The sequence below is a fragment of the Geospiza fortis genome, unplaced genomic scaffold (genome assembly GCF_000277835.1).
Source record: "Geospiza fortis unplaced genomic scaffold, GeoFor_1.0 scaffold5, whole genome shotgun sequence".
Classification (NCBI taxonomy): Eukaryota; Metazoa; Chordata; class Aves; order Passeriformes; family Thraupidae; genus Geospiza; species Geospiza fortis.
This window is the reverse complement of record NW_005054421.1, coordinates 635240-651594: the sequence shown is the minus strand read 5'-3', so window position 1 is coordinate 651594 and position 16355 is coordinate 635240. Positions and strand designations below refer to the sequence as shown.

Sequence of the window (16355 nt, the reverse complement as noted above, 5' to 3'; positions counted from 1 at the left end):
GGAAACTGTGTTGGATGATATGGCTGAGGAGGGAAATATGTGTGAGTGCCAGGACGCTCATGTGGAGAAAAGAAGGCTGCCAGAGGTGACCTCCTGCTGCCCCTGGGCTGCCAAGCTGGCTGGGCAAATGGACAGGTTATCCAGGGACCTGCTGGCTCTCCAGGAGCAGCTGCATCAGCTTGTGGCTCAGAGAAAGGCTGCCTGGTGGGAGAAGGTAAGGCCTGGGGTGCTGCTCATCACCCCTGCAGATGTTTGGGATTCTGCACTTTTCAGCTCTCTGTCCTGGGCAGGGCCCTGTGGCTGCCCTGTGCCACCCGTGCTGCAGTCACGGTGCCAGGGCTGCAGCTCCCTGGCGCTCTGTGCCCACTGCCTGCCCAGTGCTCTTCCAAGCACAAAGCATCTGTCCCAGAGGGGACAAACAAAACCAGTGTTCTCCTGGAAGGGCAGGCTTCAAAGCACAGGCACTGCAGAGGAGAGGAGAAAAGAGAAAGAAAAGAGGAGGAGTCATGGCAGCCCCCAGAGGGGATGGATGCAGCAGGCTGAAAGCAGTGGTAGTGGTCACAGTGAGAAGATGAAGTATTTACAGGGAAAGAGGCCAGAGCTTGTCATCTTTCATTGAATTAGGAGTCTTTGAAATGTCTGATGGGGAAGGAAGAAGAGGAATTTGAAACGTGTGAAGTGAGGGAAGAGACTGAGCACAAGATTTGATGGCAGAACAGACTGGCTGTGGGAGGCTGGCTGTGGAGGAAAGCAGGTGATATGAAGGAAGTGTGCCTGGTATTTGCTGTGCAAGGCTGGGGAGACACTGGGAAGCACCCAGAGCGGTGGTGGGGCATAAATAAAAGAGGTTTAGTTAATGTAGATGTGGAAGGTGAATCTGAGTATCAACATCCTGGCACAAGGAGAACAATGAAGATGCAGGCATAAAAAACTAGTGATTCTTTCCAGGCAGCAAGTGGAGAGAAGGCTACCAGAGAATCCACAATACCTGTGGATGGAGAAAAAATAAAAGAAACTGTTGGGATGACAGAGCAATAATAAAATTGCTGTATCACCACTTTGTGTCTGTCTTAACTCAGGAGAGGGTTTTTTAGAGTATTTGATTTTTTTTTCTTTTCAGGACAGAGGGGAGTATGTGGTTTTAGATGGGGGTGTTGGTAGACAGGATTGCAGATCAGCTGACAAAATGGAAAATGGCAGGTTGTCAGATCAAAAAGTATCTGCCCAAGAGTTCAAAAGGTGGCTGGCTTGGAAAAAGTGTGTGCAGAGCTAATTGCTCTCTTCCACCTTAAGCATAAGGAGCTAATTAGGATCGGTTGGACAGGGAAGGCACCAGGAGCTGCTGCTTCACACAGAGTACAAAACTTCTTCCCACAGGGCACTGTGGGTATAAGCAGTGTACACGGGTTTGAAATCTGCTGTACACGTTCTTGGGAGTTGAAATCCATCAAAGACTATAAAATATGCAGATACAAATTGCAACCTTATGAGTTAGTGGGAGAACAAATCATTGCAGGCTGGGGGAATATCCTGAGGAAGCATATCCATGTATTTGCATTTGTCTCAGAGCCTTCTCTGGGCACTTGCTGTCACTCACTGCCAGTGATGGGGTACTGGACTAGGCAGATCTCTAGAATCATCAGATTTGGTTGTTCCTGGGCAAAATGGACATGACTGTTGTGTGACCACTCAGACCTCGAATTCTAAAAATAAAATTTCCAGTGCATGATTTCTAAAGCAAGATATGCTCTGACTTCTCTTATATGTTACAATATATATGATGCTAGGTGTTACATAATATCACACTGATTTTTTTTTTTTTTAATAATTAAATTCAGGGTTTAAGTCCAGAAAGATTTAACTGATGATTTCTTCTTTGAAATAGATGCACTGATTGGATTTGAATAATGGTTGGTCTTGTTCCAGTGTTTCTGAGATCCTCTGGACGTCATATGAGTTTGTGACTGTGATAAATGGAGTGCATCTTAAGTGTGTTGTTAAAAGGCTGGTTTACCACAAATGCCTTCTCTTCTACATATGCCCCGAAACAGAATTGTTTTGTAATGCTACATGACAGCATTTTTTGGAATGCTTGGGGTCAGATGACTCTCCATCAATCCTCTTTAGATCAAGCCTTGCTTTGCATAGTGCTGCTGTTTTTGTGATGCTTTCTTCCTGTGGTCTGTCCTTTTTTCCCACAGCCAGGATGCTTGCTGAATACAGGCTCCTCTATCAAGTGTATGATTCTGACCCCTTCTTTTCCCTGGAGAAATAAGCTTATCAAATCTTTCCTTCTATATTATTTTTTAATCAAACAAAGAGAAGGCACAGCGGTAGCTGAAGCCATTATCACTAACTTTGTATCTTGCAGTACTGAGACATCTGGAAATTGTCTTGGCTCCTACAGGCATGCCCAGCTGAGGGCCAGCACAGCTTATTACAGCTCTTATGTCCACTAGCTTGTACTTGACAAAGAACCTGATAATCCACAGAGTGTTTGTGTCTGTTGTTGCCAGTAGGCCTGATGTCTGTGCCAGAGGACTGGGCAGGAACTGTTCTGAGCAGCAGAATTGAGTGCTGAAATGTGATGGACTGGGGGAGAGACAGCAGAGTTCCTGCAAAAAGGAATGATGGCTGGGATCTGCTGAGTTCCTGCAGGGAGGAATGATGGCCAGCCAGCGATGGCATGTGTCACATCTTCCTCTTTTTAACTCCAGCCATACCAAACCGATGTGGCAGTGTTATGGGGTGTCTTTATGATGCTTGTATCCCCATTTGTTTAGCCCAGAAATAACTTCTGCATCTTTAAGGCTGGTTCTGAGAGAGAACGGATGAGAGAAGAAGTGTTCAGTTTGTTGTCAGAAACTGCACTTGCTCACCTGCATCCTGCTCCTGGACTGTGTTGTCTGCAGATGGACAGACAGCAGGCCAGAGCTCTCCTTTGCTTTAGTTAGTTTAGCTAGCTGAGGCAAAGAAGTTCCCTTGACTCTGTTTTTTTTTATTTTTTCCCCTTTCTTTGGCCCTGTTTAAACTGCTCTGCACTGAACACCCAGGGGAGCACCGGCAGCTGCACCTGTGGCCCACCGGGCCGGGCCTGGCCTGAGACATTTCCAGCACTGAGGGACTGATCAGAGACTGAGTGAGCTGAGCTGCAACCCGGGGAGGGACTTTCTCAGTTTGTCATCTCTTTTGGAGTGGCAAGGGGTTTGATTGTTTAATAAACAGCTTTTTTTCCACTTTTTTGCAAGGAGGTATTTTCTCCCGGACCGGTTGTGAGAAGGGGCCAAATGAATCTGCTTTCCTAGAGGAGCCCCTTTGGGAGTTCTCTCCCAAATTTGCCCTGAACGAGGACACCCTGAAAAGCTGTTGAGCAAAAATAAACTGCCCACGGGGCTGTGTTCCCTGTCCCCCTTGAGCAAACAGCAGCAGGAAGCCAGGAGGAGGCGGCTGGGATGGGTTGGTGGAGGTGGTGCAGCCAAAAGCCAGGCCAGGCAAAACCAATACAGGGCAGCATGGCGAGGTGCCCACGTGGAGAGAGGAGACTGAATCCCTAGAAACAACAGCAAAGGGTTAGTGAGGGTCCTTGTGCCGAGTAGGGAAGTGGTAAAACATGAGAAAAACTGCATGGAGATAAATCCAGATAACACATCTGAAGGAAGCATGGTAATTTTACACGTGTTTCTTTGGATTGTCACGGCACGTGAGCGAGCTCTGTGGAAAGGTCAGCGGTCAGAAACACAAAACTGTATCCTAAAACTGTTAGGGAAGCAGAAAAAAAGCAAAACTTAAAACATTCCCATCTCTTTCTGGAATGTGATGTGTGGTGCTGGTCCCATTCATAAATGAAAATAAAAGGTGTTTGAGCTGGAAAGGAACAAGGAGGGGATGCAGTGATGACCCAGGTTGTGCAAGGGTTCCTCTGAGGAAACTTACTGGGCTCCTTGCATAAGAAGAGGAGAGAATGGAGAGGGGTATCACAATGGAGCAGGAGGAAGCATTTTTTATGTTCTTCTGATGCTCCTTGGTTTTCATGATGGGTGAACCTAGAGGAAATTATTCCACCTGCTCCAAGGCTGTGGATTGGGCTTGAAAACCTGTTGAAGTGTCTTTCATTTAGGAAAGCCTGCAGTTGATGAATGTATTTATTTTGGACTGTGCAGAGGTATTTCAGATGGGTTAAAGTCATTGCTATGCCACGATGCCTGGTTTGCACCACTGAATGTAATTTATGATTCAGGATGTGGTTTCAGGGGGAATGAATCTATTTGTTGGAAGTTTGATCACTTGCACACTGTGATTCTGGTAGTTAAAACTATCAATCTTAAGTGTCTTAAAATTAAGAAAATTATTTTGCTTCTTTTATTTTGTTTCATTTTTCATTTCCTTGTTTTCTTTTGTTTGTTTCTGCCTACCCCCAGATGTTTCTTTGGTTATGTGCTTGGAATGACCCTGAAATGATTTAACCTTTCAGGGACATTCACTAGAAGACATTTGAATGCTGCCATGGGATTTGGGTGATTTGTGAAACCCTGATTAATAGGACATTTTAACTGATACCCATCTCTAGGCAGCAGTGTTCAGTACCTTGGAGGAGAAAAGGCATATGACAGAGGTGTGATCTGAATATGGGGCTTGCTTTCTGTTAGCTTTGCTCTTTTCTGTGCAGTACTGGGCAAATAATCATTTCTTTGGTGACATTTTGGGGATCTGGAAATGATCAAAAAGGGGAGGGAAATGGTTAAGCTTTAAGAACATTTCTTCTCTCAGAAACAAACTTAACTCTAAGCGATGCAATCTCCTAATCCCAGAAGAGAACTTGTTTGTTTGCTTTTTCCTTTCTGAATATTCTGTTACCTGCTCCTCTATTACAGGGGAGGATTTGATTTCAGTCTGTGTTAAAACATTTGGCATCCACAAGCTGAAATGCAGAGTGGTTGACTCCAAGTGGTAATTGTTTCAGTTTTTGTCACATAAATGCTGCTACCATTCCCAGCTTTTGCTGAGACTTGGGATATTGTATCCTGGGAGCCTCTGTGTTCTCTTGCATTTAAAAGCAAGGCAGACTCCTTTGAGATGCTGGTATGACTGGGATGGAGCTTGCTCATGCATGCATCTCTGAGGCACAGAGCAGGAAGCCTTGGAGCCATTAATCTGAGCTAGAACAGGCTCTTTCCACACCAGAATTCCCCCCAGAAGTTCTGGTGGCTGTGCTTGCAGTCCCTGACCTGGACCAGACTTCATAATCGCAGTGGGAGGGCACTGGGACCTACATTTTGTCTTTGTTTCTCTATTTTTCTCCTGATCCATCTCCTGCCCTCCATTCAGTAATCTCCAGCCCTCCCAAACCCTTTCAGCTGTCTCCTGGGTAGGGATTGGAGGATGCAGGGCTGCCCCATGTTGGAAGAGACGCCCTTTGAACTCTCAGTGGGCTGGGGAGGGGCTGGACAGGACAGGGATGTTTTGTTTTCTCTTCCTGGGGATAGGGTGGGATGCAAGGGTGGCAGGAATGGCCTGGGGCACCCAGTCAGGTGAAGGTGGTGGGGTCTGAAACACAGAGGCACTTTCACTTCATCCCAAGAGTTCTGTGGTTCACATCAATGTTTTGCCATTGCCAGCTCATCCCAGCACACTGCCAGAGACCTTGTAGAGTCTACAAAGGAGAGATCTTTCTTCTAAGGTTCTTACATTTATAAAAGACTAAATGGTTTTTGATTCATTTTGATTTAAGGCTTTAGTATTTGGAGTAGGGAAGCAGCTGCAGAAGCTGATGCTGGAACATGATCCTACTTCTTTTTGTGGTTGGGGTTTTTTTGTTTCTCTTACCAAGACTGAGTTGAGTTTTATCAACTCAGAAAAATGCACTTCCAAAGTTTTTCTTTATGCCTCATAATGATTGGAGAGGGGGGTGAGGAGCTGTGGGTCCCTAGTAGCCACTGCTAGGAAAAGATGAAGTCTTGTTGCTGTCTGCAGCATGGGAATGGTGAGGGGCACAGGTGGGGCTGGGCTGGCTCTCTGGGCTGAGTTCCTTCCTGCCCTGCTGCAGGGCTGGGTTCTGTTTCCCCTGCCTTAAACCTGGGATTTGTGGCAAAGCTACAGCTGAGCTCTCGCTGAAGAACTCTCTGAGGCTTGTCAAAACCTCCTTTTTTTTGGTGTGGGAGTTTTTTTCTGTTTTTTTTTTTTTTTGTGAGCACACTGTTCCCATTTCATCTTTGCTGTTGCTGCTGTTGATTCTGGTTCCCTGGGCTTTTTGCTAATATGAAGATGTTAGTGTAGTGAGCAGTTAATTATCCATGCTGTCTGGGGTGCAGGAAGTGGAGGAGTGGTGGGGAATGGTTCAGTGCTGGTGGATTTCCTCAGTCAGCATATTCCCTTTCCTGCTCCCAGAACGTTTCTGTGCTCCACTTTGTGTTTGCAAGCCTCCATCTGGAGCCCTGAGCAGCTGTCAGTGGAGCTCCTCATGCGAAAAGGAATTGAAGAACTAGCAAGACCACAAGAGCAGCTTTTGGAAGTGCATGGTTGGCTGGGCCCAGATGCCTGGGTAGGAGGGGAACCCACAGAGATCAACCCAAACATCCATCAAAGGCAGCAGTGGGGGACACAGACGGGAGGAGGCAGGGAGGGACAAGTCTGCTGGCTCTTATATGCAGTTCTTAGTTAAATGTAGGATTAAATCTGCTGCTGGTGGAATTGCTGTGGCTCTAGCAGATTTAGGCCTTTAGAAAACATGAAGCTGCTGTAAACAGTAGGAAGTAAATACCGATCTTTACATTTGCTCTTCGCTCTTGGGTTTCCTTGCATTGGTTTGTTCCTCACTCATCAACATTCCTGGCAGGAGATCCGAGGCTGCTTGTCTGTGCTAAGTGCCTGCAGAGATCCAGGTGGAAGGCAGAGTGCTCTCTCTCCTGATGGAAGGAGAAAGGGAATCACACCTGTGCACCTGGTTCTCCTTTTGACAGCAGGATCTAAAACCTGCTTTAGACCTGAAGTCCCGAGTTGGCCTGGGTTAGGGCTGGGGTGCATGTGAAAAGTTACTGTACAGAAGCAGAGCTGGAAGATTGTTTGAAGGACTCTTGCTCACTTCTGAGAACTCTGTGTAGGCTGGCCAGGCTTGAATAGTCAACGTTAAGCTTGCAGCATACAAAGGGTTGGAAAGAGAAGTGTTTATTCTTCGTTTGCAGATGCAACTTTTTGTGCAGATTGCTGAAAGAGTGACGAGCTCTGAGTGTGAGACACAGAGGCACTCTGTGTACTGGCGGCTAAATCAGCAAGCTGATTTCAAACAAACACACACAAAAACCATAACTGGAAATAAATTACCTAGCCTGACATTTTTCATGGGGCTTATGTAGGCTAAAAGACTGCAGCTCCTTGGGGAGGAGGGGAACATGAAAAACTCAAGTGCTGTCTCCTGTTCTGTGTGCAGAACTCTGGGGTTTGAAGGAAGCAAAGTGGGTGAAGGTTTTTCTTGCTTCCCAGAAGATGCTGCTTTCCTTTCCTTGCCAAAATGCAGAATGTTTGCTCAGGTGACAGGATCACTTAAGGTATAATAAATAACCAGGGTTAATATTTTACTTGCATTATTTACGAAGGTGTTGGCTACTGACCAAGGCAATGAAACATGTAATAAATGCAGCTGGAGAATTATACTCCAGTAAATTTCAGATGAGCTTTATTTAATGATACAGTGTAAAAAACCCCATTGCAATGAGAGAAGCCACTGTTTTGTAGCCACTGTAAATGTTTTAGTGCATTTTTAAGAAATAAGTATAGCACTTAGGCTCTCACAGCTAAAGCACACAATAAAACAAGGATGAAGACTAGGAATGGCTGCAGGGCTCAGATGCACAAGATATGGAAGCACAGCTCCCAGCACTGGTATTTTTTGAAAAGCTTCAAGGCTGATGGGTGGGATTTGAGGCACCAGAAAGCACAGAGTTACTGGATTTTGTCTTGCGAGTGGTGAGCCACAAGAGCACACATCCTCCACAAGGGCAGCACCTGGGGGTCACAGCTAATTCTGGCTGGCAGAGGCTGTGTTAAACCCCCAGCCAGAGGCTCATTGTAGCCAGCTCCACCTGCAGCTCTGTCAGGGTGTTTTACTGCACCTTTAGGGGGGGATCTGGGGACAGGAACTTGCAGGAGGTTCCTGGCTGCCTTTGCAGCTCCAGGCAGGCAGTGGGGATGGGTTCCCCTCTGCCAGCAGGGGCTGGGGTCACTGATGCCTTGCAGCACTGCTGATGTTGGTTTTGGGGTTTTGTTTTTGGTGAGTTGACAGAGGTGCTTTTAGAAGGATTCTTTGCATCCAGGCATTCAAAGCTTAACTTTGTTTCCTTTGTTCTTGAAACCTTGGCCTTGTTCTCTCAGTTGCCTGCCTGAAATTGAGGGTACTTGATCATTAGAGAAGAAAGTATCCACCTTGTTTCTGTCTTTGTCCCTTGTGCTTGTGGAAGAGCTGACATAAAAGTACATCTGTAATTTAGTGTTGTCACATATCTTCTCCCCAGCCAGAAATGCATCTAAATAAAGCCTTAGTACTCTTCTGAGCTCCAAACTCACCATTTCCCTCCAATTTACTGGCTCTCTCAGCCCTGAGAGCTGTTTGATTGTCTCCCTTTGCAGGCTGGCTGTAGGGCCTGGCCTTCAGCTGCTCTAGGAGTCACAGGGGCCATCCAGGCAGCCTCCCATCCTCCTGCAGCTGCTCCTCACCCTCAGCTGGGAGATAACAGACCCTGTGAATGCATTGTGAGGGCAGTGGCTGTAGAAAATACGCACTGAACCTCTGAAAGTGTTTTCTGTAGAAAATCTCCACCTGGGAGTTGAAGTTCCTTTTCCTCATGCCATAGCTGTGGGTAGGCTGTATTCTGGAATGACCTTTACTGCTCTGGATCCCAAAAGTTGGGATAGGAGCTGCAGGGCTGGCTGCTGGGGGAGGTTCTGCACTGCTCATGCAAAGCCCCTGGAAGGGACAAGGGAGTATTTTCTAACTGGGAACAAAACCAGTTTGGGGGTGAACAAATTCCCTGTAAGTCAAGGTGGTTTTTGGGGCTTTGTTTTTGTTTGTAATTCTTGGTAAGAAAAACCCTTTTCTGAACATTTGTATGACTAGGTGGTGATAGCTTCCTCTCATCTCTGTATTTTAGGAGTGCTTTGTATGAACATTGCTTTTGTTGGCTGTCCTTACAAGGACCCCATTGCTTGGATTTCAAGTTTCACATCCTGTTCTCTCGAAGCAGGATGATTCAGACAAGTGCAGGGCACAAGCAGCACTCTTTCTGAAGTGGCTACTTCCATGCTGTGCAGTGATAAAAGTATTCTAAAAGCAAAGTGGGACCCTCCAAGCCTCTGCAGGCCACTTGGATCTGAGATGATCTATCATCAGTGTTTGTCTCTGCTGCCCAAGATAAAAGTTTGGTAGAACAAATTGAAAAGTAAGTGAGCAATTTATTATCCAAAGCAATACTTGTCTGTTGCCTTCCTTTGTAATTTGTAGCTGTCAGGGTCTTTTTCAGAGTAGCACAGCAGCCTTTTTGCAAGTGTCTAAATTACTTACACTGACATATTCTGGTTTTCATATCATATATTTTCAGTATGTGCCTATTCCTACTTTAATTTCTGTGATCTTCTAATGGAATTCAAGGGTTGGGGAAAGTCTAGAGATAAAACTGTAGTTAAAAAGAAATGCATTTTGAAAGGCCGGAATGGTAGAATGGAACTTTTTAAATTACTGTAAAATGCTCAAGATTTCTAATTCGGAGAAGAAAATAGGCGGGTTTTTTTCTCTTATTTCCTGTGGGGTGCATTCAGAATTGTGTGGGACATGGGACTTTCACAGGTCTGGGCTGTGTTTCCTTGCAGTTGCTGGTGAGGAGTCTGCAGGTTTGCTGGTGCTGCTTGGAGCTGTCCCAGTTCTCAGGGCAGAGGCTGTCCTGAGTGGCAGGCATGCACAGCTTGGGAAGGAGCTGAGGAGCTTTAGGTGAGCTCCTGCCTCCAGAGCACAGGGATTCTGGTCAGCTTGGATGCTCTGGCTGAAGTTTTGTGTCTGCTCTCTTTGTGCTGGCATCTTCTTCAGGTGAGCAGAGGTGGTGCAGAAATTTCTTTGAAGACCATTTATTATTTTAAGACCTGTCCTTGTCTGGATCTGCAGAGTTGCTGCAGTAATATAATTACATTTTTGACTCCTCTTTGGTTTTTTCCTTTGTTTTCAGTTGTTCTCCTCAAAAGTTAACCACTGGGAAGCAAAGTATATATGCCAAAAAACAGAAACTGAGAGTACAGAAAATATTATGGAACAGAATCATGGAATCATAGAATCATTTAGATTGGAAAAAACTGCCAAGATCATGGAGTCAAAGCCAGCACTGACAAATCCAACACTAAACTATGTCACTTAGTGCCACATCTACATATGTTTTTAAATTCCTTGGGGATGGTGACTCAGCCATTTCCCTGGGCAGCCTGTTCTAGCATTTGTCAACCTTTTTAGTGAAGAAATTTTTCCTGATATCCAACCTGGACGTCCCCTGGCACAGCTTGAGGCCGTTTTCTCTTGTCCTATTGCTTCTTCCCTGGGAGAAGAGGCTGATCCCCCCTGCTACCCCCTCCTTTTGGGGAGTTCTAGAGAGTGAGAAGGTCTCCCCTGAGCCAGGACAGCTTTCTGTGGCTCTGTGGAAGAGGGATGGGTGTATGAGGCTCTCAGCATGGCTCACTCTGGGCTGTTTGCCTCAGGCCTGGCCCCCAGGGATCCGTCCCAGGGCTCTCTGGAGGAGGACAGGGGAGAGCTGGGGCAGCCCTGCCCCTGAGCAGCTCTGCCCCACGGGCTCACAGAGCTCTCACCGAGCTCAGCTGCTCTCAGGCCCCAGAGGATTCATCTCCCCTGGGCTCTGCCTGTGCTGCAGCTCTTTGCAGGCTGAGCACACAGGCAGGGCTTTTATCAGCTGTGTGCCTTGTATTGATATTTGGGGGGGTATTTCTAATCTTCTGGTAAAGACCCTGAACAATATTAATGTTGTTCTCTTTTCTTAATCCTGGATCCTTTTCCTTTACCTTAAGCTAAATTAACTTTTCTGACTCCAATTTAGAGACATGAGTCTTAAGTACAGAGCCATTGGATTATCTTAAAGAAAAACCAAAGTGCAAAGCTCCCAAAACAAGCCAAGCAAACCCCAAGAAAAAGCTGTTATCCACCCTGACAAGATCAGGTCACTCCTTGTTATGAAATTATATGAGTCAAATGGTTTAATTGGCATCTAGCTTCCCATTGCTGTGCTTCCTCACCACCTTTCCTGGAGAGAACAGTGTGGATGCTGATCTGAAGGCTTTGGAAGTGCTCTGCAGTATCTGATGTTTAATTGAAGCAGGGAGCAGCAGTGCCAGCTCTTCTCCTCAGATGCAGCTAAGGGTGTTCTGGGTATTAAAACTGTATTTTTGGTTATCAGATCTGTTCCTAGGTAAGATAGGTAACTAGCTTCTCCCTGGCTTCCCTCTCAGTATGTTTTGGAATGACAATAGGTGCACCAGGAGCCAGCATGCTGATGGTGAATGTCTTGCTTCAAAATGCATAAGATTGGAGATGCATACATTCCACATTCCTCCCTAATTGCAGGAAATTGCAGATCCCAGCAAAATTTGGAATGCAGCTGCTTATATAATTACATCTTCTGTCAGTTGCTATAGCTCAGCTTTACAGCCCTTCTAAAATATCTTCATAGTTTATGGTACAAATAATGCCCCTGTTAATGTTACTTTGGGATCACCCCTTTCATTTATTCATCACCAGTTCCAAAGGACTGAGATTTTTCCTCATGCTGAACTAACAACAAGTGCTAAAAATTAGTGATTATATTAAGGTGAGGTTTTGCTTTAGCTGCTGTGATTACTGTTAAGCCAAAAGACATCATTTCAGTTTCTTCCTGTTGCTGGGGTTGGGTTTGTAAGAAGTACCAATTCCTGTAGCTCAGGTCAGTTTGATTTTGGTTACATGCAAACCTTTCCATTTTATGGCCTTTGGAAATAGAGGGTAATGGGTCATGGAAAGGCTGTTAGGTTACTGACAGCTAAGTGTTGCTATCTGCCACTGGTCATTGAAGGACAGGTAAGATATAGATCACAATTCAGAGTTTAATGAAATGTGTTGGCACCACTTACACCACCATCACAGCTGGGAGATGGTTGAAAGGTTGGAAAGGATTAATGGAAAGGCAGTAAAGGAATGAATTTGGTCTGGCTTTGTGAGAAGTGAGAAAAGTGTAATTTAACCAAGGCAAAGTTCATAGCTGGACCATGTTCTGCAAATTCCTAGGCAGAAGTGGAATTTTGAGGGTGTTAGACTTTGGATGGAAGATGGTATGAGCAGAGCCAGTGGCTGAGGGGGAGCCTCCTGGAAAGGGGCATGTTTTGAACCATAACTGCATTTCACTGCTGGGGTAGTGCAGTGATAGGGGAGTATTTTAATCTGCTGGAGTCTGTGTTTAGAAACCCAAAGCTATATGTTTCTAGTTTACCAAAATGTAGCAGAACATTGCAGAAATTACCAGGTGAGAGACTGTAGCCTGTGCTTTGTGATAGATTAGACTATTCAAACACTTTATTATGACTTTAATCCTCCAGTGCATGAAAACTGGCATTAAATGGGCTATTTAAAGTCTCTTTGTGTACAATCAGTGCTCTCACAAGAAGAAAGAAACCTCATTTAGGCAGGACAGTGTGGGAAGTCTTCAGCTATTAAAATAGAAAGTGATGGTTTCTAGCTTTTTAAACTGGTTAGTCTTGAATGTGTAGAAATTGCAGCTGAAAATTAAAACCCTTGAAAGCTGACAGCAGAGAAGCTTGATTCAACGAGACAAGGTTTATAGAGCTGCAGTACTAACTCTGTAACTTCCTTACAGCTTGAAATTACATTTGGGCAAGTTACTATAAGACATGAATTTGAAATTAGGGTAAGGTGTTTTTTATAGTAGAACACCTGCTTACTCAGTGTTGTGGTGTTTCCAGAACAGCTGATTTCAGATATTGCTTTTGCTTTAACTTGTGGGCTTTTGTATATAAGCAGCAAATGCCTGTAGATTATTTTCTGGAAGTTGGGGGCCTGATTTTCCTTCTCAGCAAATGTCTGAACTTCATGGGCTCTGCAGGCTCCTGTCCCCCCTGCTCTATTACTTTTCCCAGCAGTAGGAGCTGCAGGATTTGATTTTCCATCAATTATGCATTCACAGCATCCCTTGAAATGGTGCTTTTCTCTGCTCCTCTGAGCCTGAATGGGTCACTGTCTGCGGCTAGGGAAGGAAAGCATTTGTCATACCCTCAACCATCATTGTTAAAAAAAAAAAAAACCCAAACATTTTTGTTAAAAGAAACTGGTGCCCCCACCAAATTATTGTTTATTGTTAAAGAAGGCTAAAGCCCTCACCCTATTTATGTGTGAAAAAAGCTTTGTTTCTATGGCTTTGGGGTCACACAGGCCTCTTGGGTTATTGATTTTTGTTCTGTACATAGAGAAGCAGTGCTGGCATGTTCAGTTCCTGCTATCTCTGATGATATTTGAGACAAACTCTGCTTGGGCATCCCCTTTGGGTGCTGCCTTCATGGCCACTCTGTGTGCAGCAAGGTACAGAATGCATGTTGAACAGTGAGGAAATCCTTGCACAGGAGCACAAAGGGCTTGTGGGTGGGAGTTGTGGGATCCCTCTGGCTCTTTTGGTTATATTCTACTTTCTTTTCATATCTAGTGGTATTTCTCATGTGCTTAGAGGGGACTCTGCTCTTCCCCCTACTATGTTGTTGATACTTCTGCTTATTATTTCCTTTTGCTCATTTCTTTTGTACTTGGTGCTGTTTTTTAAGTGCCAACAAGGAAGACTTTCTTAAAAGTAGTCTGCAAATCCTTGTTTATCCCTTTTTCTGTGTCCTGTTTTCTGTATCCCAGATAGACTGTCAGCTGGGATTGCAGCTCTGCAAGGCATTTCTTGGGGGGTGGTAGTGAAAAAACCACTAAACTGGGTATAAATAATGATCCTTTCTAAAGTGTTTGTACTGATTAAAGACAAGTGCTTGTAAGGCTCAGCCCCTGGACTGATTTGGATGCCACTCTGGAAAGGGAGAGCTCCTAAAGCAGTGTTAATTTGCCATTCCTGGTTTCCAGTGCCCAGCTGTCAGGATTTCTGCTCCATCCCAGTGATATCTCCATGCTTATCCTGCTTTCATTCCTCACAGATCTTTATCTAAAATTGATTCTTGTCTGTTGAATTAGAGTCTGCTCAGTTTGCAGGGAGGCTGGGAGCCCTGGGCAGCTCTCCAGGCTGCTGAAGCCATTGCTGGAGATGTTGTGATGTGCTGGGGAGCTGTTTGCAGCCAGGGTGGATGGAGAGTGCACTGGCTGGCCTGGCAGCTCTCCTCTGTTCTGCAGTCTGACCCTTCACTGATCTTGTATTGCCCAGCATGGAATATTTCACTTCATCCTTTTCAACTGCCCAGCACAGGGGCCTTCTTAGGCACGATGGGTTTAAAATAAAACTCGGAAATGAACAGCCTTTAGGAATACAAAATTCTGCAAGTCAGATGCCGTTTGGTGTTTTCAGAGTTTATGAAATGTGTTGGGTTATTATGCCCTGATGGCAAAGGAGCATGACTTGGTGGCTTGGATATTGTGTCTGTTTATATTTCCTAATTTCCTTTCACTCCTCAACCCCAAAAGACAAGATCTGAGATTTTTCTGTTTGTTCCTTGTGTCTGGGAGCACAAAAGAGGCTCATTGTGTTTTCTGGCAAAGGCAGTCAGCACAGTTTGTAGTATCTGTGCAGCTTGGCAAGGATAATTTGTATTTCATCCTCTGTGCATATGGGGTCTTCTCCCCGTTCATAAGGGAAATATGGGAGGAGGAGTGGACAGATAGGACTGGAGACAGAAAATGTGCCATTCCCAGGTTTGTGCAGTGTGGTTTTTCTGAACAATACTGTTCTAGATGTTTCTGCAAAACTCCTAGAATAATGTGAAGAGATTGTGATTTAAAAGCAATGACATGATTCTGGTCTTTATCATCCACTTCAAAAGAAATTCCAGACATTTGTTTGCTGTTCCTTCTTTGAAGCTGGCAGCAATACAATCAAAAAATGGAAATGCTCCTATGATTCCCCCTCCTCTCCTGGAAGTAGATGTTTGGACCTTTCCTTGCTGCTGCTTTTTAAACCTGCATCTCTATCTAATGGCTTCCTTCAAGGGTGCAACTGTGAGGCTCTCAGGTTGCCATGTGAAGTTTCAACAAGCTGAAATGTTGACTTCCAGCATTTGGGAGATTGTCACTTCAGCTAGGCCATTACTGGGAATGATTTAAGTTACATGATGTGGTGATCTAGATCTCTCAGCAACTCTTTGGGATGTCTTGCGTGTTGGTTACATTCTCTCCAAATAAATTCACATTCAGCTTGCTTTTCAGCAGAAAAACAAATAATTTGTGTGTAATTTTTCCTGCATTTTTTATTAGTGAGTTATTAAAAATATGAGAGTGATCAGCCTCTCTAGCATGGTTCCAGACCCTGTGGAATGAAACAGAGAGCTCTGGGAAGCTCTTTACCAGAAAGGTGCAGGCAAATGTGAGGGAGCTGAGGGGTGGAAAGTCTCCTTTTGAGGGGGGATCAAGTGAGCTGAGTGTGGGGGGCATCCAAGCAGGAGATGGAAGCAGAGCTTCACGAGCAGGAAGGCTGGGGCTGTCCACAAGGCACATTGCCACATGGTCAGGGGAGGTGAATGTGGGTAACACTGTTGTGGCCTGAAAGCTGTGGAACATGCAAAGAAACTGGAAGGCAGCTTACTCAAAATATGCAATGTTATCTTTGCCATGACTTGCCCACTGAAGTCATCGTTAGAAGATTTATTCAAAGCCAGAGGATTCCCAGGACTGAAAATAGGTGAGATAGTACTGGCTGTTCTCTTCATTCAGCCAGCTGCCTTTGGGTAGGAGACATTTCAGAGGAGGTTGTGCTGAGGAGGTGCTGGAGGAGTTAATCATGTGTGTAGGTGTTTGCAGGCTCAAAGCCTCTCCTGTGCATTGGTGCAAGAGTTAATCCAGCACGGTGGATTAGCCAAGCTGCCTGCTCAGCCTGGTGTTTGGATGTGCCTCCCCTTTGGCTATTCCCCTTTCCAGCTCTGTACTGGGCCCATCCTTTTCTGCTTTGGCCATTTTCCTCAGTCTGATCAGCCTGGGTGCTTTTGTGAAGGCAGCATCCCAGTGATGTCCCAGGGAGGTGGTCAATCCTTCCCACACCTGCTGGATGTCCTGCCCTTGGTGCCACCAGCTGTGTGCCCACCCTCCAGCCCACGTTGCAGAGGTCTGTTTGATCACAGTGCTGATTCCTGTGCACATT

General features: G+C 45.3%; 1 protein-coding gene across 1 annotated transcript in view; it reads left to right on the top strand.

Annotated features, from left to right (window-relative positions):
- Positions 1-16355, top strand: part of TEDC1 (tubulin epsilon and delta complex 1) — a 71785-nt gene that overhangs the window by 50301 nt on the left and 5129 nt on the right. The window contains exon 7 of the mRNA XM_005426703.2: positions 1-214. Coding sequence (XP_005426760.1) covers positions 1-214 — 214 coding nt within the window. The remainder of the gene's footprint in view (positions 215-16355) is intronic.